The following is an 18,145-nucleotide window of genomic DNA, read 5'->3' on the forward strand; positions in this document are numbered from 1 at the left end:
CAGTTTCGGGCGAGGAGAAGGAAGGAGATGGTTTTTCATTCCAGGCATAGTGGGAGTTGGGTCAGCGGATGAGCTCCATGGTGCCATGCCGAGCACGACTGAAACACGAGCCACCGTTCGAGTGATGCCCTTTGTATCTTTGGGGAGGTTGTGCTCGTGAGATGGGTGACGAACGTGACGGGCGAGTATGGAGGAGCGCGAGCGTTAGGTGTATATGTGGGTATGTACGGTTGCATGTACTTACATAGCAGCACTGTACAAGTACACCTGGAGCACTCCTTGAGGGCCTACTGCACTGTACTGTAGGTACTTGTGCTCGTAATTTCGATGGCAACCCGTCAGCCACTCATCCAATACTGGATCGTGACAGGGGACGGGGGGGCAAAACAGGATACCAAGTACGGAGTACAGTAATACTCTGTAGGTATTAATACAATTGAACAGGCTCGGCAGATGGTGGCCACTTCCATGGGCGGCGCTAAGAGCCCGAAGCAAACCCAAGCAATGATGACAGACTGAGACCGACAGCAGACACGGTATTACTGGTAAATACAGCACAACTACGGAGTACTGTAAGTACCTAGTAAGCACACACCCCCAAAGCGACCCCGGGACCAGGGGCGGTGGGGGCCGGGCGGGTCATGAGACGAGCTCCCAAGATCAAAGTCAAGCTGGTGACTGATCAAGCGCAAAAAATCGCTAGGCCTAGTCGAGTTAAACGAGCATTCCGACGACGACGCCGCCGAAGCAGGATTACCACCAACTTCGCGACGTCGATATACGCAACTCATGTCTCCTCCCAAAGCAACCCGTTGGGAATCAGCGTGATGGGGAGCATAATGATACAAGACAAGATTCCAACAAGCCTGTGCACTAAATACTGTTGCTCACCTCTCTGCTCCAACACTCAACGGCCCCCAATCCTTGTTTGCGTTGTTTGCGTCGGCATAAATCGGATGGATTAGGCGGGTACTACTCCGAAGAGAGGGCAGTCGAAATAGTCGTACCATGACTGCAGCCATAAATTATTGCTCGGAAGGGGAAACTGAATGGGCGTGGCGTGCGAAACGATGCGGAGACGTGGCGATTGTACACTCTGCACTGCACGTATTGGCACAAGAGGGAACGGCGACGCTGGATCTCGCGGTGCATGTCAAGGTAACCAGCTAGTAGTTTGCAGAAGCATGAATGGAGCTCGGCTGGTTGGCTATATGGCGGATACAGTCAGCTGTCGTGAAATAAGAACACGCGGAAGGAAATGCCTCGGTGCTTTCCACAATCGTCGAGACAAATCTCGAGTTGCTCTTTCCGCCTTCTCGCGTGGTACGTGCCATGGCCAAACTCGGCAAGGGCCTTGCAGGTGTGTTTCCCTCGCGTCACTTTGACCAGCGGAGGATGCGCTGCTTCACACAAACAACATGCAGAAAATGGAGGCCCGGGCAAAACGAAGAGAAGCAGGGCCAGAGAAAGGTAAAAAAAACACGCCACCTCTCTGTTCGAACGCCGGGATTTGCACCCAGGCTGTACTCTGTCAGTCGGTGTTCTGTTCCCTTAACGACTGCGTCACTTACTCTCTTCCTTGGGAGGGAAGCGGGTTAACTACTACCCCACGTCCGATTTACGAAAGCGAGCAATAATTCCCCTTATAAAGCAGTGGCCAGCCGGGGCAGGCCCGGTAGCAAACCTTGGACGGACCTGTGAACGGCCGTGAATCACTCTTGGGTCCTCGCTGGCTGGTCGTGGCTGGGGCGACGAACGGACCGTGGCTGGCGGGCGCCTGCAGCTGGTCGAGGGATGGAAGTTGACAGGCAGCCAGCCACGACGTCAACCATGCCGATGCTGGCTCATTTAGCAGAGCAGAGGCAGTCTCCCATCCTCGAACACTCGGGACGAAGGCAGCTCCAACATGGGCATACGACCGCTCTTCATTCATAATGTTCCGTCGGGCAAGAATGTTCGACACAAGCTGGCAGCGGACAAACGGCATGGTCTGGTCCAAGGTGCAGCCAGGTAGCTGGTGTGGGAATGGCTGGTTCGCGCCACTGCAGCATCTCGATCCCTATTAGCCTCACCGGCCTGGCCCGAGTTGACCGTACCCTTGGCCGCAAGTCCCGATGCGGCAATTGAGTCGCTGATCGATGAGGGCCTTTCGCCGCCGCCGCCCAGAGATGCTCCCAGGGTTCAGGGCGGAGGTAATGTGGGTTTTTTCCGTCCCGGAAGACTCGTGAGACCCACGAAGGAAGAACATCAGCACCATCATCTGGCTCTAACCATTGCGTAGAGTACACTCCGGAGCGGTGCTGTGACGAAAACCGACGTCGCTCAGGGGAGCACTGCCCACGACGGCCGCTGCGCGCCTATCAGTTGGTACCCTGGGAAGCGCGGCCTGGAGCGGTGCCAGCCATCGGACTTTGATGTGTACCATTCCGAAAGGAGAAGAAACTCAGCTTGCGTGGGTAGGGCGCAAACATGCTCAGGGCATCGTCGGATGCAAAGGACACCGCGAGAGAGCTGAGGACAACGGAAATAGAGAGCTGCATGGCGCGGCCACGCCCCTTTGCGAGAACTCGTCAGCCGAAGAACGACCCACCGAAATATCGGAACATTGTCATTGGCTGTTGCTGACGCTGTCGTCGGATTCGCCGCTGGCCGGAGCACGACACAGTCAGCAAGCAAGAGGACGGACCCATCTTGGTACCTTTCATCATGTATTAATGTGCAGTACCCAGGACGGGCCTAAGTTGCTGTCAAGCCGTCGCCATCCAGTCGACTTGTGTGACATCATGGCGCTAGCTTCGAGGACCTGTCCAACTTGGCGCCCGCTGCCGTGCTGCACATGTGCGCCTGCTCCTCCAAGTACTTACCTGTACATACCGCCGACCATACCAAGTGTGGCGTATCTGCTTGGCCGGGTCCTCTTGATGCAACTCTCACCCAACCCAACGATCAATTGGTAGCAATAATTCCCGGTTGTTTCCACAAGGTGCTCCGAGAAGTCGAGAGAACGACGCCTGCCTTTGAACTATACTCTTGCTGCTTCTGGACCGAGCCCCGGCGTTGTCGTCGGAGCCGCTCGACCTCGCTCATCAAACCCCAGCTTTGAGTGCGTCATCACCGTCGATGTCGTCGTTGCATTCCTCTCTCTCCCGGCTCGATATCGCTCCTTGGTCCCATAATTTTCCGTCATGACCTCCAAATCCGCCAAGAACCCATCGGCCAGCGATGTGCCAACACACCGGGCCTGTGACGAATGCCGTAAGTCGTCTCATGGACAGGTCCGGAACTTCCGGCCGAGAGCTCACTTCCCACTCACACGCGTCCTGCAGGAGCGCGAAAACTAGCTTGCACGAAGGAGGTCGACGGCTGTGTACGATGTAAGAGGGAAGGTGTATTGTGCCATTACTCGCCGCAAAAGCCGATGGGCCGTCCGAGAAAGCGTCGCCATGTGCCTTCGGCAGTAGGCGCGTCGGGGTTGGTTGGGGGGCCTGCAGCGGACGAACTCGTCTCGCCGCCAAAGGATGGCGGCATCGATGCTCGCGTACAACTCTCGGGCACAAACCTCGACTTCTTCTCCCAAGATACGGACCCCAGCCTGGATTTTCTAGACTTGCTGCCCGCGGGCTTCCACGATGATGGCGGTGACGACCTTTTCGGCCCGCATCCGCTTGGTGCGCCTCCGATATCAACCCTGAACGACCTGTTTCTCGATGACCCAGCGGCTTCGGTGCCCTGCACTGATGCCGGCCTGGAAGGGTTCGACTTTTGTGTGCCACGCTCCCCAAGAACTGCAGTATTCGACGGTACCGGTGACTCATTTGAGCTTTGGACGCCCTCTCGGCGTTCAACACCTCACCGGCAGACTCCCGTGCCATGCCACGGGTGCTTGCCAGGGGCGGCCGAATCCCCTGAGCCTGTGCCAGGGGGCCCGCTTAAGGCGATGCCGAACACCTCCTGTGGCTGCCTTGCATCTCTATATCTGGCGCTCGAATCGCTCTCCCGCCTCCCGTCCGACGCAACATCTGCTACGCGCGTGGCAAGGGATGCCTGCAATGTGGCGCAGAATGTTGTGGACTGCCGAAACTGCTCAAATGCCTTCCTTGACGACCCCACGAAGCCGCCGCCGATTCAATCGTTCCAAAATCTCATGTTTCTGGGGGCACTGCTGCCATCCGCTTGCAATTCCTACGCGTCGATCCTCGAAATGGTCGATGAAGAGTGTGCTGCGGCGAAGAGAGAGAACCGGACCATCTACTTTTCGTTTGAAGGCGTGGCTGGGCATTGGGGGGATGTCGTCGAAACCCAGGGTCATTGCGCGGCCATGAAGCGGCTGGACGGTTGCTGTCTACCTCCTGATATCTGGAGGACGACGATGCGCGCGATATTGAGGTTGGATATCTACGGACAAGACGAGTCGCGGTGCAATGCGCCATCCGCTGTATGCCGACAACGGGGGCTGAGGGATGTGCTGAAGCAAATGGACGAAACGTCGCGGCGGCGTCACGAGGTGATGGACGAGCTCTACGCCAATGGGCAAGCCCCAAAACACTCACACTTCATGATGTCTCCCGCGAATCGGCCGCCTTGTCCTCCCGAGCAGAGGAACTGTGTCAGAATACTGGACACGGCGAGACTAGCATTGGAGAGCCTGGTCATTGCCTAAGAACGGGTAGGCTAGTCAATCTCTTCCCCAGCATGATTATTGCAAACGACGACCTGCACATGGGAACTTGCGCCTTTCTGCGCCCAAACCGCGGATAGATGTCGCCGCAAGAGGAATTTCGACAAAACGGGAGTCCTACCACGGAACAGGAGGAAGTGGCGCCTCGGGATAGACGGGGCCTCAAGAACACGCCTACATAATCATGAATATACCATCCTTGATGGCACTTTGAACAGTTCTCCATACGATCTGGGCATGAGGCATACATATGAATGGACACTGGATCAGTTGGACACCTGCCCCTATTTTTTGGTCGCGCCATAGATCTAACAAAGTCACCGAGGCCATAACCCGTTCCCATGCAGTGACCAAAACGCCGTGCTTGTGCATTGAAAGCCAGATAGCGCGCTCTGCGACATGCTGCTTTGCGGCCCCGTTCAGTCTTCGTCCTGCATCATGGCCAGGACATCAAGCTCCCGTTTGACGAGGCGATCGAATTCGTCGCGCTCGATGCCCGACGCGCGCGACAACAGGTACAGGCTCCTGATGGAGCGGGCCACGTGCTGCTTCACGCCGAACTCGTTCTGCTCCTGCTTTCCGGCCGTCTCCTCGAGCTTGGCGACGGTATGGGGGCCATTGGAGCTCGCGCTCGACTCGGGTCGCGGGTGGGCCATCTCGACGGCCAGCGCGTCGTGAGGCGGCGACGAACCAAGCAGGCCCAGAAGGCCGGACCGGTGGTGCTCACTGGGCTGCGGCTGGGCGAGGACGGCACTGTCGTGGCCTTGTGGCTGGCCTCGACCGAGACCCAGGGACGGCATCAGGTGCGCTTGCTGGGCCTCCTCGTCCGGGTCGTGGTTGTCCATGGCGGGCTGGACCTGGTCATACTGCGCAAAGTACTCGTCCTCTGTCGAGCCGGAGTGGTACTGCCTCGCCGCCTGCGAGGCGTGGCCTGCCGTTCCGGGGCCCGGGGAGCGCGACACTTTGGGGGTGCGAGCGGGGGTGGCATCATAGCGGCCCCAGTAATCGTCGTCGTCGTCATCGTCGTCGTCGTCGTCGCCGTCGCCGTTTCTTACGTCCTTGTTGACGCCGTTGACTTGGATCGTGGACGGATGGCTCTGACCAAGCTCGAACCGCTGTTCCGCGGCGGCGATGCTCGACATGCCACCAAAGTCGGAGAAGGGTTCGGCCTTGTCGGCGACGGAGACCTCCCCGACCCTCCAGCCGTCACCGCCACCCTCTTGGTCGTTGACACAGTAGATGAGACGGAAGGTCAGGCCCAGCTCCCGCAGGACAACGAGGGCTTGGAGCGTTTCCTCGTCGAGACGCCTGTAGCGCGTTTCAGACTCGTGCTCCCAGTCGACCTCGACCTCGCCCGAAACGGGATGCGGCTCGAGGGCGGGCCCACGCACGACGTCGGCCAGATCGACCGTCTTGGCCGGCTCGTAGCACAGAAGGCGCAGCCAAGGCTCGGCGGAGGAGCTGGAGAGCAGCTGGACTCGCTGGCGCAAGATGGGAGACAGGAGGGGCAACACTTGACTTGCCGGCTGCGTCGATGCGGCGGCGGCGGGGAGAGCCGGCAGGAGGGGGGCCAGGAGAGCGGCGGGATCGGGAAGGGGTATGGTGGCCATGGCGAGCTGTGAGGTGGTGAGGGCCGATGTCCAGCAGTCCGACGACGCCGTGGGGGGCCGCCAGACGGAGGCGGGGTGGTGAGTTTGGCGGTAAGAAGACTATGGTTGCGATGCAGTCTCACATGCTCGTTACCGATCGGTCTTGGACGAGCACATTCAGCTTCTTCGTTCACTTCGTCGTCGTCTGCTTTTCCTTCCCCGTCGCCACTTGGACCAGCAACAAGAGCTACGTACGATTGGTGCCGTCGCCCGTCGTTCGGGGGATGCTACACGAGAAGGATAAGCGAACTGGAAGGGGGACAGCAAGACGATGAAAAAAAAATGGAAGCGAAGAGAGGACAAGGACGGCGAGGCGAGAATACGTCAAGTGACAGGCCGATTTTGGACGTCTCGTTCCCGTGAAATGGACATGGCAGTTCCGATATGGGTTACGGCCGCGGCAAGGGGCAGCCAATGGCGGCACCAGCAGCTTCTCCATGCTTCGGGGCAAAGGAAGCACGAGCAAACGAGCCGAACAGGGTGTGCTCCTGTTTCCTTCCTACCAGCCGAACCAGCACAGCAGTGCGGAGTAGGGGCTCGTACGGCGCAGTTAGTGCCGATAAGACGAGTGCAAGTCGTATGGTATGGCTTGCTTCGGCTATAGGTGTACTGTAGGCAAGTACTGTACCTACTAGGCTAGTTCGCAAACGCAACAAGGCTACCAGTAGTTTGCCTATTCGTCGTTGTCGCAGTCCGTTCAGGGGCTGTTGGTGGTGCAGGTGGGGTTTGCATGTGCCTGGGTTCGGCCATGGGCGTGCAAGTACAGTACGTAAGCGCTACCTATAGTACTGTAGGTGTAGGTAATAAGTGTGCAAGAAAGTACTAGCCTAGTACTTATAGGTTCGCCTTAGTGGATGCTTTCTTAGGTGTACGGAGTACAACTATTACCTTGTACTTACACATGTGCTTATACTGTAATTACTTAAGTACTTATACTTTCTTACACAAGCAACCTACTGTACTTGTACTAGAGAAAGTACTTACATGCTTAAAGGTACAGGACATCGCGACGTGCCCGCCAGATACATCAAGCACGTCGCCGTAAGCAGGCTCCAGGACGCTGGGCGACGAAACTCTGGCCATTTCTCTGATCGATGGGAAATCTGTTGATGGAAAAGGAAATCCTAGTGAGTTTTGGACGTGGAAACAGGCAGTTACTCGTACCTGGTATTTTCCGTACATCGCACAGTGCTCCGTAGAACCGCATCCTCCAGATAATTATACCTGCTGCCTACCACAGTGCCGATTTTCAGACCACGCCCTTGCTGGCCGCTCAATACCAGCCGCTTCTGGGGCCTTCTACACTCACACCCTTGCTCGTTCGGGACCGCAACAACGTCGTTCCAGAAACCAACATTGAATCTCTCGCTGCTTCGCAAAGCACGTCTCTGATATCGGCCCAGCGGCACGGACAAACATCTCGCCCTTGATGGTCCTTTTCTCTTCTTGGAATTCTCGCAACCTTGCATCAGTATTCGTTGATACATAACCGTTTTCGTCTCCCGGTACGGCTCTGCTGTGCCAACGTTGCGTGCCGTGCGCAGCCCGCGAGCCGACCAGGCGGCCTGCATGTCCTCCAGCGCAGGTCACCTCAAGGATGAGGTGCGCAAGGTTGCCCCGATTGCAGACCGAGGTCGATGACCGGAGCCGCTGCTGACTCTGGCATCCTAGGGTTCGAAGCTCCAAGTCATATCGGCTGGCGCCATCGCCGGCCTCTTTTCCAGGTACGCCATTTTGAGGCCCCCTCCCCCGGGGCGAACCCCATCTCACAAAGGTAGATTCGTTGTCGCGCCCCTCGACGTCGTCAAGATTCGCCTCCAGCTCCAGCCACACTCCCTCTCCGACCCCCTTCTCCCACTGCGCGAGGCGCCCGCATACCGAGGGACCGTTGGCACTCTCAAGCACATCCTTCGCCACGAGGGCCTCACGGGCCTCTGGAAGGGCAATGTCCCCGCCGAGCTCCTGTACGTCTGCTACGCCGCCGTGCAGTTCACGACGTACCGCACCACGACCCTCCTACTCCGGACCTCGCTGCCGACGAAGCTGCCCGACGCTGCCGAGAGCTTCGTCGCCGGCGCCACCTCGGGCGCCGTCGCGACGAGCCTGACCTACCCCCTCGACCTGCTGAGAACGCGATTCGCAGCCCAAGGGAGGCGTCGCGTCTACGACTCGCTGCGGAGCGCCGTGCGGAACATTGGCCGGGATGAGGGCTGGAGAGGCTACTTTCGTGGTCTCGTCCCCACCCTGGGCCAGATCATCCCCTTCATGGGCATCTTCTTCGCCACCTACGAGGGCCTCAGGGTCCAACTGGCCGGCCTGCACATGCCCTGGGGTAGCGGCGACGCCACGGCCGGCATCTGCGCGAGCATCATCGCCAAGACGTCCGTCTTCCCCCTCGACCTGGTGCGCAAGCGAATTCAGGTCCAAGGTCCGACGAGGAACAAGTACGTCTACAACAACATGCCCGAGTACACGACGGCCATCCGCGGCATCCGCATGATAGCCAGGACGGAGGGCATCCGAGGCCTCTACAAGGGGCTGTCCGTCAGTCTGATCAAGGCGGCGCCGGCGAGTGCCGTCACCTTGTGGACGTACGAGCGCAGCCTGAAATACATCATGAGCCTGGACGCGAACCGAGAGTCACCCTTGTAATTCGACCCAAACGGGCACGCTAGGTAACCTAGTTTTCGTTCCAAGCGCACGGCGACGACGCGGAACCCCGACATGGCCACCCTTTGCCCGTCCCATCTAGCCCTTGTTGACCACGTCGGCCCGCCCGATGCACTCCTCCATGACCTGCCAGAACTTGGTCACGTCCATGCCTCTCGGTATCCGCACGCCCTCGGACCCGACGGGCAGCGGCTTGGCCAGTGTCCTACCCGTCTGCTTACCGCCGCTCTTCGCCTCGTCAAAGGATCCTTCGGTGACGACGGTGACCTCGAAGCGTTCGTCGTGCCGGGGCGACAAGCTCTTGGACGCGTCCCACTCGAAAAAGGGAATCTCGTCACCGGTGCCGATGAGCACGGCGGCGACGGCGATGGGGTCGTGCAGCGGGGGGCCGGCCGTGATGCCAAACACGTCACTGGTCGGCGTCCGCCGTCAGCGACCGGGGGCCGAACTTGCAAGGCAACAACCCGGAAGAGGGTGCGGCAGGGAGGGGACTTACACGTAGGTCTTGGCGAAAAAGTAGAGCAGCTCGACCAGCATCGTCCGCAGCGTCGACTTGCCCACGCCCGACTTCTCGCCACCCTGGCCGTAGAGCAGCAGGTCTCTCACCTCGTCCGTGGCTAGCACCTGGTGGCTCAGGTCGAGCGGTACCACCGTCGTCTTGCGGGCAATCTCCGGGTTGTGAAAGATGTCGGCGGCGGCCTCGGGGTCGACGAGAATGTTGAACTCGGCATACGGCGTCACGTTCCCGATGCGCTCGACGTCGTCGACCTTGCCCATGGGCGCGTCGGAGAAGCCGCCGCCGAAGGAACCGCCCATGAGGCTCAGGCCCTTGATGTGCGCGATGAGCTCGGGGTACTTGCGGAAGAGGGCGCCGACGTTGGTGAGAGCACCCGTGGCGACGACCCAGGCCGTCCCGGCCGGCTGGCTCTTGAGCGCCGTCGCCATGGCCTCGATGGCCGGCGTGGGCTGTGGTTTGCACTTGGGCGCCGGCAGCAGGTCGGTGCCGTCGAGACCGCTCTCGCCGTGAATGTCCGTCGGCGCGTGGATGGCCGGCCGTTCGAGCGCCTTGCCGAGGCCCGTGTACAGGGGGATGTCGTTGTGCTTGCCCAGCGCCGTGAGGACCGAGGCGGCGTTGTGCGTCGTGTGCCTGTCCTGTCAGTTGCCTCCTGCGACGTGTGGGAGGGAAGCCGAGAGCAGGGTTGGCATCGTAGGCCGTGGACGTACTCGAGAGAGGCGTTTCCGAACACCGTCGAAACGCCCAGCAGCTTGATCCGGGGATGGTATGCGGCTAGCAGCATCGCGAACACGTCCTGCGCGGCGTCAGCCAGCGAACTCGCAGCCGCAGGGGCCAACGTGAGGGCCTCGGAAGGGACGCGGCCATGTTGCACGCGGCAGCCGAACATACATCGTGTCCTGGGTCGCAGTCCAGCCAGACGGGGACCTTGGAAACGGTCATGGTTGGATACGGCACGCGTAGGGGGTGTGGGCGTCGTCGCAGAGGTTGGCTCTGTCAAGCAGCGTTCACTTGGCGCCAGAAGAAAATCGAATCTACGATTGAAAAGGCCGTTTGCTTGCTTCAGGTCAAGAAGCAGATTGAGGGACGAGGCAATGGATGGATGGATGAATGGATGGAGAGGCGAGCGAATGGATGCCAGTTTCAAAATGTCCGGGGAGGCACGAAGTCGTTCGTGGCAGTTAGGCTGTTGTACTCCGTATTCCGTAACTTTACGCAGCAAACAACCCCCCCCTTCCATCAACCCCATCACCCCCCCCCATCACCCCCACCACGTCTGCTGTGCAACTCCACATCTACACCTATCCAAGCTCCACACCGAGCCCCGGACTTCGCGCAGTGAGACGTTCGGAACGAGGCTCACCCACCGAGCGGCCCCGACTTTGCCCTCCTTGCTCTTGGACTGACCTGTACTGCACTCCGGATAAGTGCTCCGTACATGCAGGAGCAATAGTGAGTGGCCAGGTGCAGTATCATCTGACATCACATGACCATCTCACGCATCACCGTATTTGCGTCGTCGCGGAGTTCCGCGACAACTGGCCATTCTTATTGTTGACCTGAACCTCCGGCCTTCTTGCGTTGCTCCATGACCCGCAAAACGTCAGCCGCGTTGTTCCCGTCGCCCTTGCGCTTCTTCGGTCCCCTCTTGCGCTTTGCCTGTCCGCCCCGGCGTCCGTCTCCATCTTCGTCGCCGCCGCCGCCCCAAGCCGAGAGCTTGACCCTGTCGTCGTCCAAATCCTCGTCATCCTCGAACCTGCTCGTTCCGAAGCCGAGGTCGAGGTCGTCGTCGTCTCTGGCGCTCATCTCCAACAGCTTCTTGCGCCGTTCCTCCATCGCCGCCGCCTGCTCCTTCGACTTGGCCACCTCCTCGCTTTCCACTGGACGCAGCGCCGCTGCCTTCTTGATGGCTGCCATCATCTCCGGATCCGACATGGACGGGCCCGTTGCCGTCTGTGCAGACAAGAGACCGGTTTTGGAGTCCTTGAAGTAGTTGTGGGTCGCCGCTGGCTTGGATGACTGAGGCATGGATTCCATCTCTGTCGACGATGCCGAGTTTTCCATTTCCTTTGTCGCTGTCTCCGCTTCCGTCTTCGTCGTGTCATCAACATCATCGGAATCCGAGTCCGCTTCCTCTATTCCTGCCAACGGATCGTAGTCGTCGCCGACATCGTCGAAAATGTCGACGTCGTCGTCCTCCTCGACGCCCTCTTGTCGTCGGTACTGCTCGGGAACCTCCATGCCGAGCGGCTTGGCTGTTGGGTCTGGCATCATCATGTCCTGCTGTGACCGCCGCGACTCCTCCTTCTCTTGCGGTTGTAGCCTGCGCACCTTTCGTTTCTCGTTGCCATCCTCGTCGACGATGATCATGACCTCTCGACCCTTGCCGTCGCGCTCTATCCGCGTGCCGGCCTGCTGCTTGACGCCAATCTTTTTGAACTTGCTTCCGAGAGATGACGTTTGTTGCGCCTTGGCCGCTTCCCTGGCGGCCTTGAGCTCTGCCAGGATTTGGTTTCTCGTCCGCTTCTTCCCTGGCTCAAGTGAAACCGTCGACATTTGCCCCCTTTTCTCCACCTTTTCCTTTGCTATCGTCTGCACCTCTTGTTGCTCGAGTTGAGAAAACTCATCGTCAAGGTCATCATCGTTCGGTTCATCATCCCCTCGTGAAGCCTGCTTCTCCTTCGTCTTTTTGTTTCCGTACACGTCCTCGCCACGTCGCACCCTGTCAAGAAGTTTAAAGTCGAGACCTTTGACCAAGTGTGTGCTGTCGAGGGTGCCACCGGCGATTTCAAACCTGCGCTTGTCGTACGTCTCTCGGTCCATCTCTTCCTTCCGTAGAGCCTCCTCCAGTGCCTTCAGCTGCTCTTCCCTATCGTCTGTCCCGTATTCTCGCTCCTTTACTCGGTCTACGTAGCCTGTGGCCAGCTTCACACCCTTCGGTGCCGATGTCTTTTTGTCGCTACCTTGCGGGCGTGTCGCTGCATTCCGTTGGACGAGCTGTCGCGCAAAATCTGCCTGCGCACCTGCCACGGCGCGCCTTCACATTCTGGTCAGCCAAGGTCATGGAGGAAAGGGGGCGACGGATATAAATCCTACGGCATCATGGAAGCAAAGGCACGCTGTCGAGAGCCCAGCGATGCTCCGCTGCTCGGAGGCGCGGCCGACGGAGGCGAAGATTCATCCTTCGAGCCGGACTGCTCCGCGGAGTTTGCAAGTAGCAACTTGCGAAACTGGTCGTTGTTCATCGCGGCGGACGAATTTCAGTATCCGTCGTCATGGTTCGTGAAGAGAAGGAATGAGATTGCCAAGGCTCGAAATCAAGAAATAAACATCCCCAAGGCTCGGCCAGCCTTGTCTCCAAGCCTTCTCCATCTAGTGTGGCTGAAGTTTACTGTACAGCAGAGTCACGAGATGACGTGTGAATGGCGCGCGCCATCTTGCTCCACTTTACGCGTAGCTTCAACTTCAACGTCAACTCCTCAATTCCTTGCCACTTTCACGAACCAGCTGCCGCCTCGTTCCCTTTCAAGGAACATTTGCCTTGTTTTACTGGATTACTTCCCATTCAAGGTCTCCTTGGCAGACTTTTGATAATGTGCAGCGATCCTTAAAATGCCATGAAATGATCATGGTCGGCCTTGACCACTTGAAGGCTCGAAACCGCAGCTTCGTACCTCTACGTCACCCATCCCCGTCACGATGGGGAGTACGTTGGATAAAAACTCCTCCTCGGTGAGGAAGCGGATTAAAAACCATACTTTTGAAGACGAGGATGGTGAGGAGTATGAGGGGAGCGAGTTTCACGGCTTCGGCGACTACTTTCGTCGCAAGAAGATCAAGCTCCAGAACCTTGATGCCGAGTTGCGTGCTTCTTCCGACAAAGCGCAAATATTCAAGGGCATTGTCGCTCACATCACTGGATACACGCAGCCGCCACTTCACATGTGAGAGCGAGCCCAACTCTGTCCTTCTGCTCCTCTTTCTCCGCTGACGCCGATAGACTCCATCGCGAGATCGTTCAACACGGAGGCGGCTTCCTCCAGTATCTGGACGGGAAGACCATGGCGACTCACATCATCGCCTCGACGCTGCCACCCAAAAAGTCTGTCGAGTTTCATCGGTACAGGATCGTGAAGCCAGCGTGGATCATGGATTCAGTCCAGGCCGGCAAGCTGCTTCCCTGGGCGGAATATCGCGTGCTTGACGAGGGTCCCCGGCAGAAAGTTCTCAAGTTTGATGGCCGCCAGGGGCTTACGCAAACCAGTCCGGAATTGAAGCAGGGGTATCGTGAGCAAACCGACAACAGCTTTTATACGAGCCAGATCAAGTCTGCCGCGTCCGCGTCATTGCCAGGTCAGGACCTCAGCCAGGTGGCAGTGAAGCTGCCGAGCTCGGAGCCGTTGAAAACTCCGGATGGCACAACTGGTTTCCATGGTGCCCCAGTTGAAGGTACCGAAACGGCAGCCGAAACGACGTCAAGCAATGGTGAAAGCGCCCACGTAGCGGCGGAAGCGTCGACGACGAGCAAAGTGCCCACCTCGGACAAATCGCCGACAGGACCGGCCAAGGCCCTGAAAATCATGACGTCAGAGGAGCACAACGCATGGCTGCTATCGGACCCAAGATTGCGAAAATCATCAACCGCAAACCCCGATTTCCTTAAGCAGTTTTACTCCGAAAGCCGACTGCATCACCTGTCGACTTGGAAGGCCAGTCTCAAGTCTTCAATGCAGCGGCTGGCAGCCTCAAAGGGCCTTCTTCAGCAAAAGTCCAAGAAGCGGCCAGGGGCCAGGAGCTACGTCATGCATGTTGATTTCGATAGCTTTTTCTGCGCCGTCTCCCTCAAGAAGAATCCTCAGTACGTGGATATGCCTACGGTTGTGGCCCACAGCAGCGGTCCAGGCTCGGAAATTGCCAGCAGCAACTACCCCGCTCGAGAGTTTGGCGTCAAGAACGGCATGTGGATGAAGAGCGCTCTTGAACTGTGCCCTGAGCTCAAAGTCTTGCCTTATGACTTCCCGGCATATGAAGAGGCCAGCCGACTATTCTACGAATCCATCATGGATGCTGGGGGTGTCGTACAAAGCGTCAGCATCGACGAAGCCTTGCTTGATGTGACGGCTGTCGTGCTGGCCGCATCGGGCTCGCAAGGCTTAGACGTTGACGAGGACAGCATACGGGGAGAGCACGAAAAAGTGGACGAGATGGCGCGCAAGTTGCGGGAGACGATCAAAGCCAAAACGGGATGCGACGTCTCCATCGGAATTGGAGCCAACATTCTGCAAGCCAAGGTCGCCCTACGACGTGCCAAACCGGCCGGACAATTTCACCTCAAAGCTGAGCAGGTGATGGAGGTCATCGGACTGTTGAAGGTCGAGAGCTTGCCTGGGGTCTCGTACAACTTGCGTGGCAAGCTCGAGGAAATAGGCATCGTATTTGTCAAGGACATCTCGGGCGTCTCGAGAGAGCACCTCGCGTCCGTGCTTGGACCGAAGACGAGCGAAAAGCTCGCCAACTACGCTCGGGGCATTGATCCCACCGAGGTTGGCGAACAGCCCCCTCGAAAATCGGTATCGGCAGAGGTTAGCTGGGGCATTCGCTTCATCAGCCAGCCAGAGGCGGAAGAGTTCGTCTACAATCTGTGCAAGGAGCTGGAAAAGCGGCTGGTGAACGAGCAGGTCAAGGGGAGGCAGCTGACGGTGAAAATCATGAGGCGGTCACTCGACGCGCCCCTTGATCCGGCGAAGCACCTCGGCCATGGAAAATGCGATTCCTTCAGCAAGAGCGCCACATTCGACATTGCCACACACAACTTTGAGGTGATAGGCAAGGAGGCCGTCGCGATCCTGCGCTCTTTCAAATTCAGTCCCGGTGACTTGCGAGGACTCGGGGTACAGATGACAAAGCTCGAACCTGTCAAGTCGCTAGGGAATGGCCCAGAAAGCAGCCAAAAAACGCTGTCCTTTGCAGCCTTTGCAGGACCGTCCCCGGCAAAGAGACCGTCCCGAGCCGATCCGATTGATGACATGGACAGCCCGAGGAAGGCAAGAGACCCTGATTCGCGCGGCATCGACAAGGATCCCATCGCAGAAGATCCCCTGACGCCGCGGAAAGGCAAATGCCATCCGGCCATGGCCTTGTCGAAAGCAGGCGAGATCGACTCAAAGGCAAACACGCCCTTGAACGTGTCGGGGACGCAGTTTATAATCCCTAGCAACCCAGATGCGTCAGTTATAGCCGAGCTACCGCATGACATCCGGAGTCGCCTGGTAGGCCAGCGGCCAAAGTCGGAGCCGTTCAAGGCGAGAAAGCATGGCGAGGTCGGCACGGATCAAGAATTGCTGCCGTCCCAAGTTGATGCCGAGGTGTTCAACGCACTGCCGGACGAGATGAAGGCCGAGGTCTTGGCGACGTATGGACGAAGGCCGCGTTCGTCAGCATCGCCCGCAAAGGACCGGCAGGGAGCAGCAAGGAAGCAGACGACGCCGACGAAGCGAGGTCGGGTGCAGGGGCTGTTTAGCAAAGGCCAGCGACAAAGGGATGCGCAGGCAGGCGTGGTCCAAACCAACTTCATATCGGTCAAAGCCGTTGACGGGGAGATTGAGGAGTTGGACGCCGACTTTTTGGCCGAGCTACCGGAAGACGTGCGGAGGGAGGTGATGGACGACCACCGACGACGGCAACTCGCTCGCCGTTCCGGCTTGGACGCACCGGTTCGGAAACATCAGGCGACCGACACGGATGCTTACCTACCCGGCGGTCAGCGACGGATCCAGTTCCCTGCACCACCTCGGAAGGTGCCCTTTGCCGGCTCCGGCCTCACGGCGACGCGTGAGATTAAAGACATGGTGAGCGCCTGGCACGGCGAGGCCCAAGACGAGGGGCCTCACGACGGAGACGTGGACGTTTTCGGGGACTATCTGGCTCAGGTGGTGCTCGAGGAGCGGGATCTCGAGAAGGCGGCCTGCCTGGTGAGGTGGTTGGATGCGCTCGTGGAGCGCGACGGCACAGAAGGTCGGGGTCGAGCGTCGTGGAGAAGAGCGACGGCTCGGGTGCGAGGCACGGTGCAAGAGGCGGTGAAGCAGCGAGGACTGGCGCCTCTGGATATGTGACAGACGAGGCGCGAGGCTCGCCAAGGAGGCCCTTGACGGTCGCATGATGCCAACTGGGATGAGACGTCGGGATTGGATATGAAAGGAGACTTGCTTGGTATGCACGATTTGACGATGCAACGTTGACGGCAATGCTATGCCCGCCGGGTTGCTATGGATGCGCCAGCTTCACACTGTTCTCACCCTGCCCCTGGGTTGAATACCTAAGTAGTAAACTGCTGCAGAAAAAAAGAAATGCAGGAGCCACGGCAGCGGTTTTGGTGTGTTCGAGGATGAAGGATGAAGGAGGCGCGAATCCTTTGTACGGACTACTTACTATTGTGCAAGTGAAAGGTCGTACCGTCAGTGTACGTCAAGACTGTAGGTATGCAAAGGTTAGTACGGAGTACAGAGTGCGCGATAATACTCTATCTACCTACCTAGTAGACAAGCACCTGCATTTCATGTATTGTTTATTATAAACTCGTAGTTGTACGGAGTACTTACTGTAATAATTCCAGCACTCCGTACAGCAGTATTCCGTACAACTACAAGTAATTATTACTGTACAGTATGTGGCAAAAAGTATTTGCCCACCCTTAGGTACCACATTCCAAGTCCAATCAAGCCTAATCATTTTTGTTAGTATTATAACAATCAACCAACTATATGCGCATCAAACGCAGCAATAACAATGCCTCAAAGCAGCCGTATGATGCCTCGAGGCAAGGAATTATCGCAGCAAATGCGATTACGGATTTGCAAGCTATTACCTCTCGACGGACGAGTCGATAGATTCGTCATCTTCGAGATTTAGAAGCTGATTGATACAATGCCCCATTGCGTTGAGGCTATTATTATTGCAGTAGCGGGGTGGTAGACGAAATATTTATTGTTATAATACTAACAAGATAGATTAGGTTTGACTGGACTAAGGATGCGCTACTTAAGAACGGGCAAATACTTTTTGCCCCCCACTGTACAGTAATAGTGGTAGGACTGGTAGGTGTACTCCGTGCCAAGCATTCCGTACTGTGCTTACAGTACAACAACTACCTACAAGTAACTGTATACTGGTAGGTGCACTCCGTGCAAGTATTCCTCGAGCTACCTGGCAATGAAGGTAAGTACTTATACAAGTACTTGCGTAGTATAATCCAGTCCATGCAAGTACTAGTACTTTTGGGCTCGGGGCTGCCACCGATACTGGTTCCAAGTTGTTATCGTGACAGCTGGTGCAAGGTACTGTACTTCATCATGTACTTGTACAACTACAGTACTTACTGCAAGTACAAGTCCCAGCACACATGTGCAGTACTTGTATCCCTGGTACATGTACCGGTAATGTACATGTACAACGACACCATATTTGCCTGCGGAAAAGTCTCAGTTTAAACTTTTGCCCGCATTCAGAGCTTGCCAACTCCACCACCCCGCATAAGTATACTTACGCCAACAGCCGGCAGCTCGAACACGAAGACGACGATAGGTTTGCAGGATTCCTTTCGTTCTGTCCAACGCCTCGATTCCAATTCTCCGGCCG

General features: G+C 57.6%; 6 protein-coding genes and 1 non-coding gene across 7 annotated transcripts; 3 read left to right on the forward strand and 4 right to left on the reverse strand.

The window, feature by feature from the left end:
• Positions 1-1,495: 1,495 nt before the first annotated feature.
• On the reverse strand, positions 1,496-1,617 carry DCS_t88. Its single transcript has one exon. It is a non-coding gene; the product is annotated as a tRNA-Gly (tRNA).
• Positions 1,618-3,185: 1,568 nt separating this feature from the next.
• Positions 3,186-4,660, forward strand: DCS_07551 (uncharacterized protein; the record flags this gene model as incomplete). Its single annotated transcript, XM_040804836.1, has 2 exons — positions 3,186-3,255; positions 3,327-4,660. The coding sequence occupies 2 exons, from the start codon at positions 3,186-3,188 to the stop codon at positions 4,658-4,660; spliced, it is 1,404 nt and encodes a 467-aa protein (XP_040654940.1).
• A 437-nt stretch (positions 4,661-5,097) lies between these two features.
• Positions 5,098-6,288, reverse strand: DCS_07552 (uncharacterized protein; the record flags this gene model as incomplete). Its single annotated transcript, XM_040804837.1, has 1 exon — positions 5,098-6,288. The coding sequence occupies one exon, from the start codon at positions 6,286-6,288 to the stop codon at positions 5,098-5,100; it is 1,191 nt and encodes a 396-aa protein (XP_040654941.1).
• A 1,608-nt stretch (positions 6,289-7,896) lies between these two features.
• On the forward strand, positions 7,897-8,979 carry DCS_07553 (Mitochondrial thiamine pyrophosphate carrier 1; the record flags this gene model as incomplete). The annotated part of the gene is made up of 2 exons (XM_040804838.1): positions 7,897-7,929; positions 7,999-8,979. 2 exons carry the CDS (start codon positions 7,897-7,899, stop codon positions 8,977-8,979), a joined length of 1,014 nt encoding a protein of 337 aa, XP_040654942.1.
• A 96-nt stretch (positions 8,980-9,075) lies between these two features.
• On the reverse strand, positions 9,076-10,453 carry DCS_07554 (uncharacterized protein; the record flags this gene model as incomplete). Its single annotated transcript, XM_040804839.1, has 4 exons — positions 9,076-9,409; positions 9,494-10,144; positions 10,222-10,307; positions 10,403-10,453. 4 exons carry the CDS (start codon positions 10,451-10,453, stop codon positions 9,076-9,078), a joined length of 1,122 nt encoding a protein of 373 aa, XP_040654943.1.
• Positions 10,454-11,059: 606 nt separating this feature from the next.
• DCS_07555 (uncharacterized protein) lies at positions 11,060-12,883 on the reverse strand (the record flags this gene model as incomplete). The annotated part of the gene is made up of 2 exons (XM_040804840.1): positions 11,060-12,508; positions 12,842-12,883. The coding sequence occupies 2 exons, from the start codon at positions 12,881-12,883 to the stop codon at positions 11,060-11,062; spliced, it is 1,491 nt and encodes a 496-aa protein (XP_040654944.1).
• Positions 12,884-13,210: 327 nt separating this feature from the next.
• Positions 13,211-16,670, forward strand: DCS_07556 (uncharacterized protein; the record flags this gene model as incomplete). Its single annotated transcript, XM_040804841.1, has 5 exons — positions 13,211-13,455; positions 13,512-14,987; positions 15,378-15,923; positions 16,032-16,482; positions 16,551-16,670. The coding sequence occupies 5 exons, from the start codon at positions 13,211-13,213 to the stop codon at positions 16,668-16,670; spliced, it is 2,838 nt and encodes a 945-aa protein (XP_040654945.1).
• Positions 16,671-18,145: the final 1,475 nt, after the last annotated feature.

Source organism: Drechmeria coniospora, chromosome 03 (genome assembly GCF_001625195.1).
Source record: "Drechmeria coniospora strain ARSEF 6962 chromosome 03, whole genome shotgun sequence".
Lineage (NCBI taxonomy): Eukaryota > Fungi > Ascomycota > Sordariomycetes > Hypocreales > Ophiocordycipitaceae > Drechmeria > Drechmeria coniospora.